At 43.1% G+C, this 16,111-nt stretch overlaps 1 protein-coding gene across 6 annotated transcripts in view; it reads right to left on the bottom strand.

Moving 5' to 3' along the window:
* Positions 1 to 301: 301 nt before the first annotated feature.
* Positions 302 to 16,111, bottom strand: part of smoc1 (SPARC related modular calcium binding 1) — a 34,772-nt gene continuing 18,962 nt past the window's right edge. For 4 of the 6 annotated variants that reach the window (XM_086126764.1, XM_086126763.1, XM_086126760.1 and 1 more), the window contains exons 9-16: positions 15,713 to 15,769; positions 14,388 to 14,468; positions 11,189 to 11,381; positions 10,349 to 10,431; positions 9,824 to 9,929; positions 8,529 to 8,776; positions 7,776 to 7,809; positions 302 to 2,761 (exon numbers count right to left, since the gene is read on the bottom strand). In XM_086126764.1, the coding sequence (XP_085982890.1) occupies positions 2,653 to 2,761; positions 7,776 to 7,809; positions 8,529 to 8,776; positions 9,824 to 9,929; positions 10,349 to 10,431; positions 11,189 to 11,381; positions 14,388 to 14,468; positions 15,713 to 15,769 (911 nt within the window). In that variant the 3' untranslated portion in view covers positions 302 to 2,652. Of the gene's footprint in view, positions 2,762 to 7,755; positions 7,810 to 8,528; positions 8,777 to 9,823; positions 9,930 to 10,348; positions 10,432 to 11,188; positions 11,382 to 14,387; positions 14,469 to 15,712; positions 15,770 to 16,111 lie in introns of all 6 variants that reach the window. The other 2 variants (XM_086126761.1, XM_086126762.1) reach the window with 2 other exon arrangements.

Consider the following 16,111-nt stretch of genomic DNA (forward strand, 5'->3'; position numbering starts at 1 on the left):
TGATATTTTTCCGAAAGACTCAAATATTTATTTTACGGACTGCAATCTGCATAACGTCACATGTTGTGTACAAAAAGCAGGATTAACCAGAGCGGGGCTGCCAAAATGAATGGACTGAGGCATGTAAACATAGTATTCCATTTACTGCTCATGTTTAGTCACCTCACCATTATTTCCTGGCATCGCTACATCTTCAACAGTCAAGTAGATTGCGAAGGCGGGGGGAATGGGGGGGGGGGGGGTGTCAAGCTCGAGTTGAAACTTTTGTACTGGTTGTAATGAAACACTCACAGAATGTTGCTTATTTTATGTTTTTTTTATTCTTATTACTTGTTTTTTTGACACGAACTCGAATTTACAACAACGGTTAGCAAAGGACATTGATCTTCATGCATCATGCGCAGACAAAACGCACTCGGAGGGGACGAGGAGCACAGACTAAACTCGGCCGCCACTTGCCTATGCCTGAGGTTGAGGACAAAATTTAGCCAGCTGTTACATTTTATCCAAAGCTAAATTGGGCATACGCTGGGTGAGTTAATTTTACTTGTTGATTTGTTTAGAATTTATTTTTCTGTAGATATCAGATCACATACGGTGTTGCATTTTTATTTTTTCTAATATGTGATAGAACTTGTTTCCATTGGCCGTTAAACGACATACTGAAAGCTAAACGGCGTGAAACTTCAACGGCAGCGTTTTTGTGAACGGGGGAGGCTGATTGAAATAAATCAGAAGATCAAATTTTTTTTTTGTGGAAACAAAATCTGAGATTTTATGTTCAAACCATATCGCTCAACCGTAACATCACAGTAGTGTGAATTATTTTCTCATAATTAACTCAAAGTCAGACAAGTGAGTTTGGTAAGAAGTAACCCAGCGTATGCCAACCCTCACCCCAAAAAAAAAAAAAGATATCCCAACATCATGTTGGTACAACATGCTAAGCAAGTGAAGTGAATCCTTACTCCATGCAAAGTTCGCCCCGCCACAATACAAGTCAGATGTCACACTGTCAAAAACCGCTAATGTTTCTAGAAAGGTTACTTGCCGTCGGGGTTGGAAAAATTCCGGGAATTTTCAATGTCGGAAACTTTCCACGGGAAGTCACATGAATTTGTGGGAATCGACAGGGATAGATGAAATCTATTTGGGGAAAATAGATGTACATGTAGATATGTTATTCCGCAATATGCTTCTAAAACAGTGACTATCGGTGCTAATGGATAGCACGTTAGCTTTAAGCTAGGCGAACATAAGGTAAAGCGACGTTGCTTGACGTACAGTGTAATTTTTTTTTCTTCATGTTAAGTGCGACATACAGTACAAGTCAACCGAGAGTGACAATTTGAAGCATTTTTATTAATTGTGTAACATTTGCTAAACTGCTGCTTATTGTGAAGTGAGTGGAGTTCAGTCAAAGCAAAAAAAAAAAAAAAAGGCCGACTGATGGCTCGTATGTGGAAATACCCTCAAGTTGGCTCACTCGTATCTCAAGGCAACGCTGCAAGCGTAACGGCGTCTATTTTTGATGGATGTCTGACAAAACAAAAAAATGTTTACGGTTATGCTTGGCCGCGATTACCTTCCCGGTGACTTCCCACGTGGAAAGTGTCGGATTTGAAACATCTGCTCAATTACCCAGGCGAATTTTCCCATGGCAGTTTATGGCAAAGTTTCCGTAAATGTTCCACCCCCTTTGCAACCCATGTTTTTACAGTGCAAGGGGTTCCATCCCGCTAAAATTTCCGTGCTGATGAACTCAACTTCGGCAGTCACAGTTTCATTCTAATTCATTGCGCCCCCGTTTCCTATGTACAACAAACATTCCTTCACCGCTTGCTAGTAGGGATGGGCAATCCGCGGCATTTCTTTCAACAACCATGGAGAAAATGAGTCGAAATGTTCTGAACTCCTGTTTCAACAATGATAGCTGACCCTCATGAGTGTTATTGACGTGATTTTACAGTATGCTTAATCACGCGGGAGAAGAGCTCCGAGAGTGTTCGAAAGTTCTTTTGTAGCCCGCATTGGAAATCACGCGCACTCGGTTTCGTCTAGACGAGATCCGACGCAAACGGGATGCCAATCTGCCTCCGAATGTTCCAAATCATTTTCTCTGCCAATCGTTGACGTGATGTTTATCTTCCTCCATTTTGTCGAGACGCGACTTCACGCAATCAAATTATTTCCTTCTGAATTTTTTTTTTTTTTTTGGAATGAGACGTCAGAATCACTGAATGTTCTGAACCCCCGTTTCAATGCCCATAAATGTCACAATGTCATGTCGGTCTTTTGCAAACCACAAATTTTCGACCCCTGCGCCGCTTCATGACGCGATTCGTGACTTGGACTTTTTTTTTTTTTTAAACAATCGAGATGATGCCCATCCCTAGTTGAGAGCCATGTGCACTTTCGCCGGCTAACTGCTAACATTTAAGCCCATGCTCCACTTGTGACGTGACGACTTTTACATATAACTGTAGATATATTCTCACTCTTGACAGAAACACCACAAGCAAACCAAAATGCAAACATGGAGGAGAAAGTGCAAATATTTTGGCGCTGCTTCGGTTTCTTCTGTTTTGCGCGTATGTGTGTGTGTGTGTGTGCGTGTGTGTGTAACAAGTCAGGAAGTTATTTTCTCTCCGATCAGTCTTTTTTTTTTTCACCGTCATGCGAGCGTGCTGATGCCTTCCTTCTGTGCCCTCTGCTCTCGTCTCGGCTCCGGGAACTTTCTCCTCTCACACCAGGCGACCTGCTGCAATCACAGCACGGAAAGACGCCATTAACTATGACACGCGCTGATTTGATCACGTAGGTCCGACATGACAGGTTATGCGTTTAGGGATTCATCTTAAGTGTTTGTATCCTGCAGATAATGTAGCTCTCGCTCTATAACGGCCCTTGGAAAGTGAAGGGAAAAAAAAAAGACCTCCGCCTCCAGATCATCATAAAACTGCGATTTACCGTCATCAAACGTCACCACCAACGTCCACCCACTCGCAAAAATATTGGTTGATTTAACGTTATTTTATCCGTTTCGTACACGAGGTTCAAATTTGGTAGCAATCACACAAAATCTCGAGGGAAAAGTAAATGTTTGAAGCAACCCTGGAAAGAGCCAAAATAATGTCGAAATGGCCGCGTCAACAAAACAAAAGTATTTTCGGCTATAAACCGTTAATGTTTTTGTGGATTTACTTAAGACAAAATTCTCCTAAATTTTTGGTCGTAAAATTAAACAACAACAAAAAAGAAAGAAATATGGTGAGTCAGACCCGAAAACGGTTGTTTTTAATGGCATAACTCGTCTGTCTTTACGGGCATGGCTTTGTTGAGACTTTTTTGTGGAATTTCAGGTGCCTGAGGGGAAAGCGCAAGTGTTTTTGTTGTGGGTCTTTTTAAAATTCCTTTTTAAGACATGGCCTCTGGAGATTTTTTTGTAGGTCTCCTCCTGATGGTCTTGTCAACTAAATTTGGGGTTTGAGGACTGAACCCCCCCCCCCCCCCAAAAAAAATGTTGTCATCGAGTCAGACCCCAAAATGTCACTTCGGGGTTTAAGGACCGATTCCCCCACCAAATGTCACTTCAAGCCACAATTCCTGCCTTCATGTGTCTTTTCACACTTTTTTTTCCAGACTTTTTTTTTTTGTGGGTTTACCCATGATACCCCTACCAAGGCAACATTTTTAACACACTTGCTAGTCGCAATATTTTATGACTTCTTTTAAGTTTGTGGATTTATTTGGCTTAATGACTACAAAGCAGAAAGGCCTTCATAAAGCCTTCCCTCATTACAGATGGATGGGAGTAGGCTCTTTTTTAAAAATATATTATTATTATAACGGACATACGGAGGGGCTGGAGAAAAAATGATAAGCTTTGATTGCTTACAGATGGCCACAATATAGAGTGTGTGTGTGTGTGTGTGTGTTTCGGAACATAGTGAGCACGTCGGTATGTGGAAGCTTGTGTTTGTAGGCACGCTTGGCGACATTTTTAGTGCAGGTGGACCCTCGGTAGCTCCTGGATTTAGCGTTCACCATCTCTCGACGGGGCCATAAATCTCACGCGTGCGGCACATTGAGGTCCACTTTCACGCACATGGAAATCAAACATTACGGCCAACTATTTGCAACGACCGCTCGTTTTAGACATTCGATATGTTAAGTATGGTTTTGTTGGCCAAAAAGCATAAGAGACGACTTGACTCACATTCCATAGCTTTGGCTTGGCTCTCCGTACCGTGCAGGTTAAGTACCCAATTCCCCATTTAGTGCCTTTAAAAAGTTTTATTTGACTATTGACTATAAATAATAGTTATTTGAGGATAAATAAAATTTACATGCATTTTCAAGTGATCCATTCTCACTACTTTTTCAACGTGTCCAGGATGTTAATGTTAGATTTTTTTTTTTGGGGGGGGGGGGGGGGGGGGGTCCAATCAGATTTCGGGCTAAGTGCGTCCAGGGCCTGCAGAATCGTTAGTCTTGGCTAATGTAGCTTAACCTTTATTAGCAATGGGACTGTTTCCGTAACCAATCAGATTTCGGTTTGGCCTAAGAAGGCCAGCTAGGCAGCCCACAAAAATGTCAGCTTTTTTTTCGATGCTCTGATTGGTCGGGCAGAGCAAGCCCAATTTTGGGGCGCAAAACGCAGTCTGTAAACATCACGGTAATTTGTTCGAAACAAGCATTTAACAATCAGCATCTCTGATGAGCGTGATTTATTTTATTTCCATTTTGTATATTTTTGCAGTTTCATGTTGTGTCACAAAAATGCGTTTTTGTACACTACTGATGGTTCCTATCATTCCGATGTACAAACGACCTCTCACCTTGCGGCACCTCATTTGCTGGGCCAATGGCGACTAGGAGGCGGACGGAGCTACTTGTTGAGACGGTCGTCAAGGGACTGTATTTTCACTTGCGCAGGCAGTACTTCATCATCACGAAACCGCTGAATATTTTCAGGATGTTTTTTTTTTTAATGTTCTTTTTGTGCTGACTTTCGTAGTTCAGAGCGTGCCCCCGTTGATGTGCACTGCTTACACTAACAACATAGCTGTGAACATAGATGCACTAGTTTCCAAAGTGAGTGTCAGTGTTGCAAACGTAGCAATTTGGTCACTATATTTAGTGACTTTTCTGATCGCTCTAGCAACTTTTTTTTTTAAGCTTCTAGAAAGTTAAATCTTGGCCAAGATCTGGTAGATATAAGGATTTTTCAAATCTTAAAAGATCATTTAACCGTAACAGGCCCCAAATATGAAGATAGAAAATCAACTTGTTTTGAGTCATTTACTTTTTCGAACAAGGGAGAGGAGAAAAATACCGGTAATTGATTCAAATCAGGAAGCTGACGTTTGTGAACTATAAAGTGTCGAGATTTTAAAGCTCTACTGCGATGCATTTAATCCGAGTTTTGTGGAACTAAGTGTTTCTATCTCCGTTCATTGCGAAGAGACCAAAACGGTTTCCAAATCGTGCCTTCACAGTTAACACATTGTGCCAGATTACTTCACATACACTTTATTTTTGGTTTCAAGTTTTTTGTGCCCTTTCCTGTCCTTGCCCGCGATGCTCTAAAAGTAAAAAACAAACAAACAAACATTTGACTCAAGACAAGCCAATTATGATACGCTTGCGCTCAGAGGCAACAAACTTTTTTTTTAGGTTTGCATTTCGTGTCGTTTTTCAGGGCTCTTTTGAAAAGAAGCAATAACTCTCATCTCAACAGTTTCAACGGTTTCAACAGTTTCACCCAAAACAAACATGGTGCGCAGTTAATGAGGACAAAATGTGCAAAAAAATATACATGGACCAGTACGACCAGAACGTCATGTAAACAACCTGAAGGTTTTCTCGATAAAATGTTATTCATAAAGACTTTAAAAGACTTTTGTGTGATCTGCACCCTTCCGTGACTGTTGCCAAGGTAAACGACAAATAGAACATTTGGAATCCAGTTCGTTGGTCGAGAGGTCTGCTTGTGTGCATTTTGCCTCGGAAGTTTACATCCACCCAGGAAATCATGCAAACCAAATCGAGACGCCGTAGCGCAGAGCTCACCGGGAAAAGTCGAGCAACCAGCAAGATTAAGGAAGGAGCAACACTGTTCGCTCCGTTTATGATGACTGCCTAAAGCAGAAATTTCCAGTCTGTCTTCTTCACATTTCCTCAAAGTGATGTTATACGCTAGTCTCCCATTTCTTGACGGCGACAAGAGTGAGAAGAGACACTTACGGATACAGTTAAAAAATAAGTGTCTTTTACTAGGGTTTAAATTTTTTTTCAAGGACTCCCAACTCACTCCCTAAAGCACGGGAGTGAGTTGGGAGGGAGTACTAAACAAACTATTGTGCACCTCCTGACATCTAGTGAAGGATTTTACGACATTTAATCGAGTGTCGCTGGCAAAGCTACACAAAGATGCATTATTCCTGGCAAATAATAACTTTTGTACCAAGAAGTGAAATTTCCTTCAGGACACCTAAAAAGTGTGTCAACCAAATTTTAATATTATTCATTTTTGAATAGCCCTTTCAATTTTTTTTGTTTGTTCTTGTTAGTGGTATCTTACCAGCAAGGTTTTTTCCCTCATAGTTTAGTTAATCAAGACATTTTACAAAAGAGTCACTTTACTTTACCAGAACTGCACAATGGTTGAGACTCACTGGCCTTAGCCAACAGCGTGTTGCGAAAGGACCCCCTGAAGCCAAAAATCTCCAAACTCAATAAAATGTGGTCATGTTCATTCGGGGGACCAAGGGAACCAGATTAACAGCAAGGCTGCTGACTTGGCGGGAGGCTATGTGGAGAAAACGGCCACCCGGGGACCACCCATCAAAATGGAAAAAAGAAAAAAAACAACAACAAAAAAAAAACCACCACAACTTTAGCATTTCAAGACTTTTTCCATGAGTGGGATATGTAGCGTTTCGCCACCACATGCTCTTAATAAGCCCGCCCCATAAAATAGCAACTCACATTGCGACACGGAGTGCAAAGCCATGGTGACTTAATAAAAAATAAAAAAAAGATGTGGGCCGTTTAGAATTCTTGAGGCATGTCTGAACACAATGGGCCTCATTAACGGGAACAATAAATGTGGGGAAACGTTCTTTTGCACACACCTTCAGCATCCACTCAAAATCGCCGTTGGATCCATGACACTTTTGCAGCGGCCAATTTACTTCTCACCGCCGCGTGTTTGCCAGTGAATCAGAACGAAGAAGAAAGGCCTTTTTGCACGACACATAGCAACTCGCAGCCTGCCGTCGACGAACCTGTTCGTTATGTATTGCAACACGCAAAGTGGCCGTTTGCCGTAGAGTGACGGGCCCTTGAATTGAAATATTCTCAATTCCTGGGTGGCGTCACAGTGACATTGCAGTGGCGTCACAAGGCGCATCCAATAGAACAGAGGCCGGCGGAGTGATTTCCGAGTGCTAAAGGCAATAGATAATAATAGCCTCCCCGTTACTTAAACCTATAAAAGGACCCAAATTGTGCATTTCTAGAGGAAAATGGCTCGAGTGCAGAATTTTCAAAACCTTGCAAGAGGTGCTAAGGAGGAGAATTTTGAGAGTCTAAAATGTCGCATATATAATGAAGAATAATCTTGATGTCTAAATGTGGAGACGCAACTATTGTCATTAATGTGCTCATTAATCCGGTTAAAACAAACAAACAACCTATCACTATCAGCAGAGACATATTAGTCAAAGTAGTAGCATTTGTCGCTCTTACTGAACACATTTGTCCCTTGCCTTGTCCCGTAGTTGCTGCCAGCTGTTGAACCACCTGCAAAAAAAAATAATAATAATTAAAATGATGGTTTTAGATTAAACGAACCAATCCTTTGAACCTTTACATTACAATATGAAATGGAATGTACTTTTCAGTGTGTATTCTTGATGACTAGCTGATGTATTCCGGTAACAAGCAAGCCACCTTCTTTCTTTCTCTCTCTCCCTTGCTCTATTTTTTAAAAATAACAATCCATTATTATTGCTGCCACTTATAATAGAGGAAAAAAACATTCAGGTATTTTGTTCAGAAAAAGACTCAATCTACTGTTTTGTATTACTTTTATGTTAACTGTTTTGTGAAGCGCTTTGTTACAGCTGTCGCTGTTGTGAAAGCGCTATATAAATCAGCATGTATTGTATTGTATTGTACTAACGTTGCAGTTTGTTCATTTCCTAAAAAGAAGAGTACAGTTATAGATCAAAGTCGACTTTTTTTTTTAAACTTAAGTACAGGAGTTTAATCATTACTTTTACCTTCTTCTTTTTTTATTACACACAAGTAACTTTACCTCTACTCAAGTATAGAGTGTGAGTATTTACGCCACCTCTGCACGTTGAGTCAAACCAGGTACTTGAATCAGTACTTCTGATTTGACAGTACTTCTGACATTTTTTTCGTGAGTACATTTCCACCAAATGAAGCCCTCGCTTGTGGATGAATAATTTTTTTTTTTTTTTAAGTGATATCATCTCATGCGTCTCTTCTCTTACCGTCCTTGCCGACTCCTAGGCAGCCCTTAAGCTCGTGCAGCGAGATGGCCTTGTCCTTGTTCAGGTCGCAGTAGTCGATGAACTTCCGGGCGCACTTCTTGGGCTTGGCCTTTTTCTTCAGGTACCTTTTGAAAGGCTTCAGCTCCTTCTTGCCAACGTCCTGGCTGCCGTTGGCATCCAGCTGGGCGAAATACCAGTGCACCACCCGCTCCTCCAGCGTGTGGCTGGGGTCCGGCTCCACGAACCTGCTGTGGGGGGGTCATTGTTAAATGAATCGGCAAAATAATGTTTTGATTTGTTTTTTTGTCATCTGCAATAAAAGATTTGACAATTTCAATAGCCATCTGATTCTAATCGGTTCTGCTAGTATGTTTGGGAGTGTGAAATGAAAACCATGAGCGCTTCCTCCAAACTCTTGCGTTTCAAGGAAAAAGCAATCAGACAGATCGGAAGAAGGCGACTGCGTTCTAAAACAAGGGATTATGAACAAAGGGGACATCAGCCGTGAAATATGCATTGTCTTTGTCCCTTTAAATGTGCCATATTTTGTCTCGATAGGTGCACCGCCCTGCACCATCATGACTATTTGCTCAAAACAATGACGTTATCTAATGTACCCCGTTTGTTTTCAATAAATACAACTATGGTTGTAAAATCTCAACTCAGGGGACCCAAGTCTACAGGTTGGTATGTACAAGGGCCAATGGGACCAAACACTATCACTTCTGTCTTCTTTTCATTCAAATTCAAGAAATTTTATGCCATCCGGGATAAAAGTGGCCTTTATGAGAAAGCATATTTTTTGCTCAATGGGACATATATCTGACAATTATCCGCATAGCAGGGGAAGGAAATACCATGTTTCCTTAAGATGGAATCAAAAGGGAGCAGATACAGCGAGAACAGCAGAGGCCCCAGAATTGAGCCTTGTGGAACACCACATGACAGAGGGCAGTACGTGACTCAGACCAGCCAAGGCTAACACAAAAGGTTCTGTCAGCTAAATAGGATCTAAACCACTCAACATCGCTCCCGCCAATGCCCACCTAGTGCTGCAAACGACTCAATGGCATACTGTGAGCCACTGTATCAAATGCTGCAGTCAAATCTTATAAAACTAGACAATGTAAAACGTATTTCGAAATGTTCTATACTGTACCTGTGATTATAACTCCTGTGAAGCAATTTTGTGAGCATTCTCCCTGAAAATCGCTATAAACTGGAAATAACATGACTGATAGTACTTCCCAATAGACAATCTGATGGATTCAGCAGTTTAGATTGTCGTTGCCTACCTCCCGCCATCAGAGGGCGCCGGTGAGTTTATGGCTTGAACCATGTCTGTGGTCAGGGCGTCTAACAGGCTCGTAATGAACTCAACTTTTTTCCCCTCGGGGCAACCTGTAAAAAAATAAACAGCAATATTAGCCTTGTTATTTTAAAATAAATTTACTCAACATTAGCTTATTTCCTCCGTGTCCTTATTTTGAAGAGTTAAACAAAAAAAATTCAATACATATCAATATCGACTGCTACGAAATACTTTGTACAGCGGATACACTTTTCAACAACGTTGCCTCGCCCTATTTTAAGCCCAATGAAGTGAAATTGGATCATTGCCCATTGCCAAAAATTTAGTCATATGTTCCGATGTTACGAACAAAATGTGGTTTTACGTGAAAAAAAAAAAAATCTCTGGATATGAGAGCAATGTGCCGTTGAAAAAAATTACATTCTCGCTGTCAACGTGGCTCATTGGAACCCCATCCAAAGGTTAACTTTGACTGCGGCAGGAAAAAAAAATTGAAGAAAAAAAAAACCTGTCAGGTCTCGGCCCTGGAACAGATCTTCGGCGTCGGAGCTGCGAGAACGTGCGGCTCCGTCACATTCTGGCGTCTGGTACCTGTTGGGACGAGAATCACAAGACAGGAACGGAGTGGGAGCCGGATGAAAAAGGAAGACGTCCCCCATCTGTTGGGAGAGTGAAAGACCTGTTGTGCTTAAATCAGTAACCTGGCTTCAGATCCCAGAGTGAGCTGGGCTCCCAACATTTTAGAGCCTCTAAAAAAAGTGAAGTAGCAAGGACAGCACTGGCAAAAGCCCGTTTGAGCGTATGGCTGAATCCCTACTGGCCAGTCAGGCCAGCATTTGCAAGAAGCATGTTGGCCAGAAATCACGGCCATCGGGCCACCATTAATGTCGGGCCCTGATACTTCAGCAGGTTTTTAAGGAGCCTATCTTCCATTACTGGCCGGAAAACACATTTTTAGTGTTACTTTGACATCATTTTGTGGCATCTTGGGCCCAAGGAACTATTTTGAAGTGAGTTGAGGACCTTCATTTTGACAAAAGTTGTATTTCACCGCCATCTCGTGGCAACTTGGACCATGAAACAATGTGTCTGTTGAGACCATTGTACCTTTACTTAAGCACATTAGTTGATTCAGTACTTACCCAAGTACTGTACCCGCAATGACCTAAATACAGAGTGAGAATATTTTTTTTCTTCACCCTATTTACATGGCATGACTCTTTTTTTTTTTTTTTTTTTTGCTTCAATGAAATGGAAAGCAACAATTTGTTCTGTCAACTGTCCTAAGCCGTAAAGCTAACAAGGAAACGGCCGACAAAGGCGGCGTGAAATAACACGCATTCATTACCTGGTGGAGGTCCCCGGAATGGGTCGGCCGGTGTCAACCAGCACGCACCAGCAGTAGCCGGTGGACTGGTGGCACTGGACGGCCTTGTACAGGCCGCCGGACCCGCAGTCGGGGATGAAGACGGCCTCACGGGGGTTCTGCCGGGCCTCGTCCAGGGCGCTCTGTCGCTCCTGGTCGCAAGAAGGAACTTTCTCTAGAAGCATGACGAACAAACTCAATGCACGTTCACAAAGTAGTCTGGAAACAGCAGATGGGTCATGTGCTGAACTTACTCCCCCGACCGAGCATGTCAAAAGCATGCAAAAAACCCTTCAACACCCCGACAGATAAAAACAAAACAAAAAAAACACACCATAAAATAAAACACCTCCAAAATCGGCTCAGAGTACAGTGTCAGTGTCGTGCAAACGTGAGTGAACCCTTCAAAAATATATTCTCAAAAAGCCTATGAAAGACATTGCGTTCAACCACTCAAACATGACAAAAATGATTGGAAAATGATGTACGGTATATGCCCACGTAGATCGTTTGGTTGATTTCTGCCTCACAACCTTTCCTCAAGTTGTAAAAGCACACACGCCCCCCTTCAACCTCCCAATGGAGAACAAAGAGGAAAATTCATCCATCCACTATGGACAAAATTGTTGGGGTCGCTCTGCTCATGAAAGAAAAACCCACAGTGGTGACAGAACTAACTGGAATCTGACAAAAATAAGAATGAATACGAAACTCATGAAAATTCACCAATGAAAAATGACACCCTGCTTTTGAATTATCAAAAAAAAAAAAAAAGTGAAAAAGGCCTCGACCATAAGGACATGTTCAACCATCCTCTAATTAGCATCGGAGGTGTTGTCGAACTCGTCATCAGTCACTTGCCGACTCAACAGGGTCACCGTGCTGTTTGCTGACATGGTGTGTACCACACCAAACATGGACCAGAGGAGCTGAAGCTTGTCACAGTTTACTCAGCGCGAGAGAACGAGGACACCCTAGAATGGTTGCCGGCCAAGCGCGGGGCACATATCGACGAAACATTTACACTCATATTCAAAAAAAATGGAGAGAGCCTTCAAGGAACCTAAAATACGTGTTTTGAAGGGAGGAATCCTGTGTATCCTGTAAGCCTCTGCTGTTTACGCAGTGGTTACGGTGCCCCCCCTCCCCCCCCCGAGACCCAACTTTGTCATGGAGAATGACACTTTGCCAAACACCGCAATAAAATATGATCATATTTGCGAGCCGTGCTCTTAAGATGCTTCTGCGCCATCTCGTCCCCGTCGCGCCTTATTTACACTCGCGTCCATTTGGGCCATTCCTCATTCCGAAGACGAGCGCGACGACGTGCCGTGGCTCCCGGTCCGTTTTAGGCCTCACAATCGAGAGATGTGAGGCCTTAAGCTGCAACTGTTTAGTACCTTTGCATTTCAAGATGGTGGCAATATGGCGTGCGTAACAAAAGTATGGAGCCGATTAGTCCCACTGCAGCGCCGGTGGTCTCGGCATGAGGAGAATAAGATGTCGAGGCAACTTTTCTCCACTTGTTTTTGTTTTCCATTGAGTCACACGTCGTACCTTCAAAGCTTCATGACTTTGGCTTTCGGATGACACCTTATGTTTTTCATCAGAATGTTTTTCCTGTCACGTCCAAAAGTTGAAACGAACAAAAACGTGTTTTGGCCAAAAGTCGAAAAATAAAGGCGTCAAAAATTTGTCTCGTGCCAGCAAAACTGAGATGGTTTAATGATGAGCTGCAACGGCAAATAAACAGCCCATATTTGTACAGTATCAGAAGACCGGTATATTTTGATTCATGATAATTAGTACTTCCTGCCAGGAAAAGAGTTCAAACATCCAGCAAGGTCTATTTCGCAATGCAAGCTTTTTATTCACAACGGCAGGCAACGACTACTGTCCCGGGTCAACTCAGTGGCATCAACATTCTGAAAGTCGTTGAACTCAGGCCTTCGGAAGAAAAGCACACAATAGCGGTGCACCACAAATCAAATAATTAGCGACTAGTCACGTCACGCTCTTGACGTCACTTGTCAAGTCAACAGGTCGAGCCACAGCAAGTTTGACAGTGGCCAAGTTACCAACAGCCTGAAAGCTGGTGTTAGCGGTCCGGTCATGCGTCTTCAGTGGATCTGCACAAAGTGCTCAAAGGATGACCTTGGGCTTCCTGTTACGGCGGAGAGTCCCGTATTTCCACCTCATAATGTAGGCGGAGATGTCTGCAACGTGTCTGGTGATCGCGACATTACACTGCACTCTCTGAAGAAAATTATTTTCAGGCATGTGAATGGAAGAAGACGGAGTGTAACTCAATCTAGCGTTGTACCGATTTCTTTTTCTTATTGTTTTATTGTATTACCGGTGTTACTTCTCTTCCCTTGACAGGAACAGCACAGCCCGACAGCTGAAACCTACAAAGTCATTTTAAGCATGGAACAATTTTGCTGCTTCTTTATATAGCGGACAAAAAGATGACGTGCTGAGAACAGACCGGCTCTATTTTATGCATTCCACTCCTCCAGGCGCCGTGCCAAGTGAATTTTTAAGCGCTGGTCCGTATCCTCATTCAGTCCGAATCTTTCCTCCTCCTCCGTCGTCTGATTCCCTTCATCCTCAAAGCCTCCCCGCCGGAGTTAACCCCCACCCGGTCCTCTCCTGTCCGTCCGCCTCCCCAATGGCTTTCAGCTGTTCCATAATCACTGCAAAATTCTCTCAAAGCGAGCAGTTAAAATGAGAGGAAATGCTGCATGTTGGTCAAGATGCACGTCGGCGTTTCGCCAGACAAAATGGTTTGCTCGTAAAATGAAACCAAGTTGTGTTTGTTTTTTTCTTGGGAGGCAACTCGTTGACAACATTGTGGAACAAACGCATGCCAGAGTGTTACTGGAATAAACAAACATGGATGCAGATGACGTTGCGGAGCGGCCACATGTCAGAATCGACTCCCACAATGTTGGAAAAGGACCAAGTCGGAGGCTACCGGAATATCAACGTGGCTATGCACAACGTTGTGGAGCGTTCACATGTCACTCTTTACAAAAAACAAAACATGTCCACATGCAACTTTGTGGGGCGTCCACATCTCAGAGTCAAACGGAATCTAAACATGGATGCACGTAACATTGTGGAGCGTTAGCATCCGTCAAACATCAAGATGGGCACACGCTAAAACGCGAAGTCTCACCTTGCTTCCTGGATGTGGAGCTGTTCTGCTTGTTCTCCTTGTAAACCAACTGCTTGATCCACAGCGTGGGGGCGGTTACCTCTGCAGTGACAGATGGATGTCATGTTAGCGACGGCAACCTTACTCGCCGCTAACGCCGCCAAGCATGGCAGCGTGAGGAATTATTTATGACGGCTGGTCACTGCTTTTACGGTGCATTCGGAAAGTATTCACAAGGCTGAACTCACGGTTGCACCCTTATTCCAAATTACCCGTCCTCCAAAAAAATACGGAAAAAAAAATTACAAATAAAAATTCCTCCAAATTCTGCACACAACACACAACAAAACACATTTTTTTTTCTATTTTTTTGAAAAATGGTAAAAAAAAAAAAAACAACAACAACAATTTGGCAACAGCAGAAGTCACCTCAAAATCATGTGTGAAAATAAAAGTGACGCCTTGCAGCCCTAATGTGCTTGACGTTGTCCGCCAAGGTTTAGGAGCCCAAAAAAAAATTAACTAGCTCAAAATAAACATTTTAATTGGCTATTATTTCTTCACTTCTGATCCGCTTTATCCTCACAAGGGTCGCTCGGGGGCTGGAGCCTATCCCAGCTGTCTTCGGGGGGTAGGCGGGGGAGACCCTGAACCGGTTGCCAGCTAATCGCAGGGCACACAGAGACGAACTAGCATCCACGCGCACACTCGCACCTCGGGACAATTTGGAGTGCTCCATCAGCCTGCCATGCATGTTCTTGGAATGGGGGAGGAAACCGGAGCACCCGGGGAAAACCCACGCAGGTACGGGAAGAACATGCAAACGCCACAGAGGAACGCCGGAGCCGGGATCGAACCCGCAACCTCTGCAATGTGAGGTCGACGCGCGAACCACTGGCCCACTGAGCCGCCCCTTGGCTATTATTTTTGCACATCAACATTTTACATTGTTAACCGAAACAGTCGTTTTCGATTTGAGTTGACAAACTGACTGCATAATCCACAGGCGATCAAATGACAATTTTTGGCTCGCTGCAGATGGATAGTTTATAAAGTTTGGCTTTCATTTCACGAATATGAGGAGGACTCAAATAGACTTTGACAATATTAGTTGAAGGCAAGCTTCAAACTATTTTTTTTTTGTTTCTGCTCTGGCAGTTCACTGATTCAATAAATACATCACATAAAATAAATAAGTAAAAATTGTGCAGTGTTGTCCTCACTTTAGTTGCCAACAGGGTTTTGGTTCTCTGCCAGTGTCCCTAACACCTGCCTATATATATTTTTTCAACGTGAGACCCCCGGGGTGATTACGTGTTGAAATTGCAAAACTTGAGGACCCTTACCGTCGCCTTCGGCAGGGACGAGGGTCTCCACGGTGGCCGTAGGCTTGGAGCCGTCATCTGGATTGAGGGTGAGAAAGAAACGGAAAGAGACTACCATTATTGAGGTTAATACAATCTACTCTCCACAAGTGTTGAATGGTTGGGATTTGCAAGGTGGACACAAAAACGTTGCACGCTCGCGCGCACACACAAAAACACACACGTACACGGAGAACAGAAGAACAAAGCATGGCCACCCGCTTGTTCGAAATGTCCTTCACACTCACACGCAGAATGAAATAGCTCTCACGCTGACATCAAACAGCCTCACATTAACACAGTTTTTTTTTTAAGACCAAGAAGCACACAAACACACCAGACCGCTGTGACACTTGTCTGGTGGAATCATTTTGACATTGT

Source organism: Hippocampus guttulatus, chromosome 13 (assembly GCF_054856545.1).
Source record: "Hippocampus guttulatus isolate MCC_2025c chromosome 13, RoL_Hgut_1.0, whole genome shotgun sequence".
NCBI classification, from domain to species: domain Eukaryota; kingdom Metazoa; phylum Chordata; class Actinopteri; order Syngnathiformes; family Syngnathidae; genus Hippocampus; species Hippocampus guttulatus.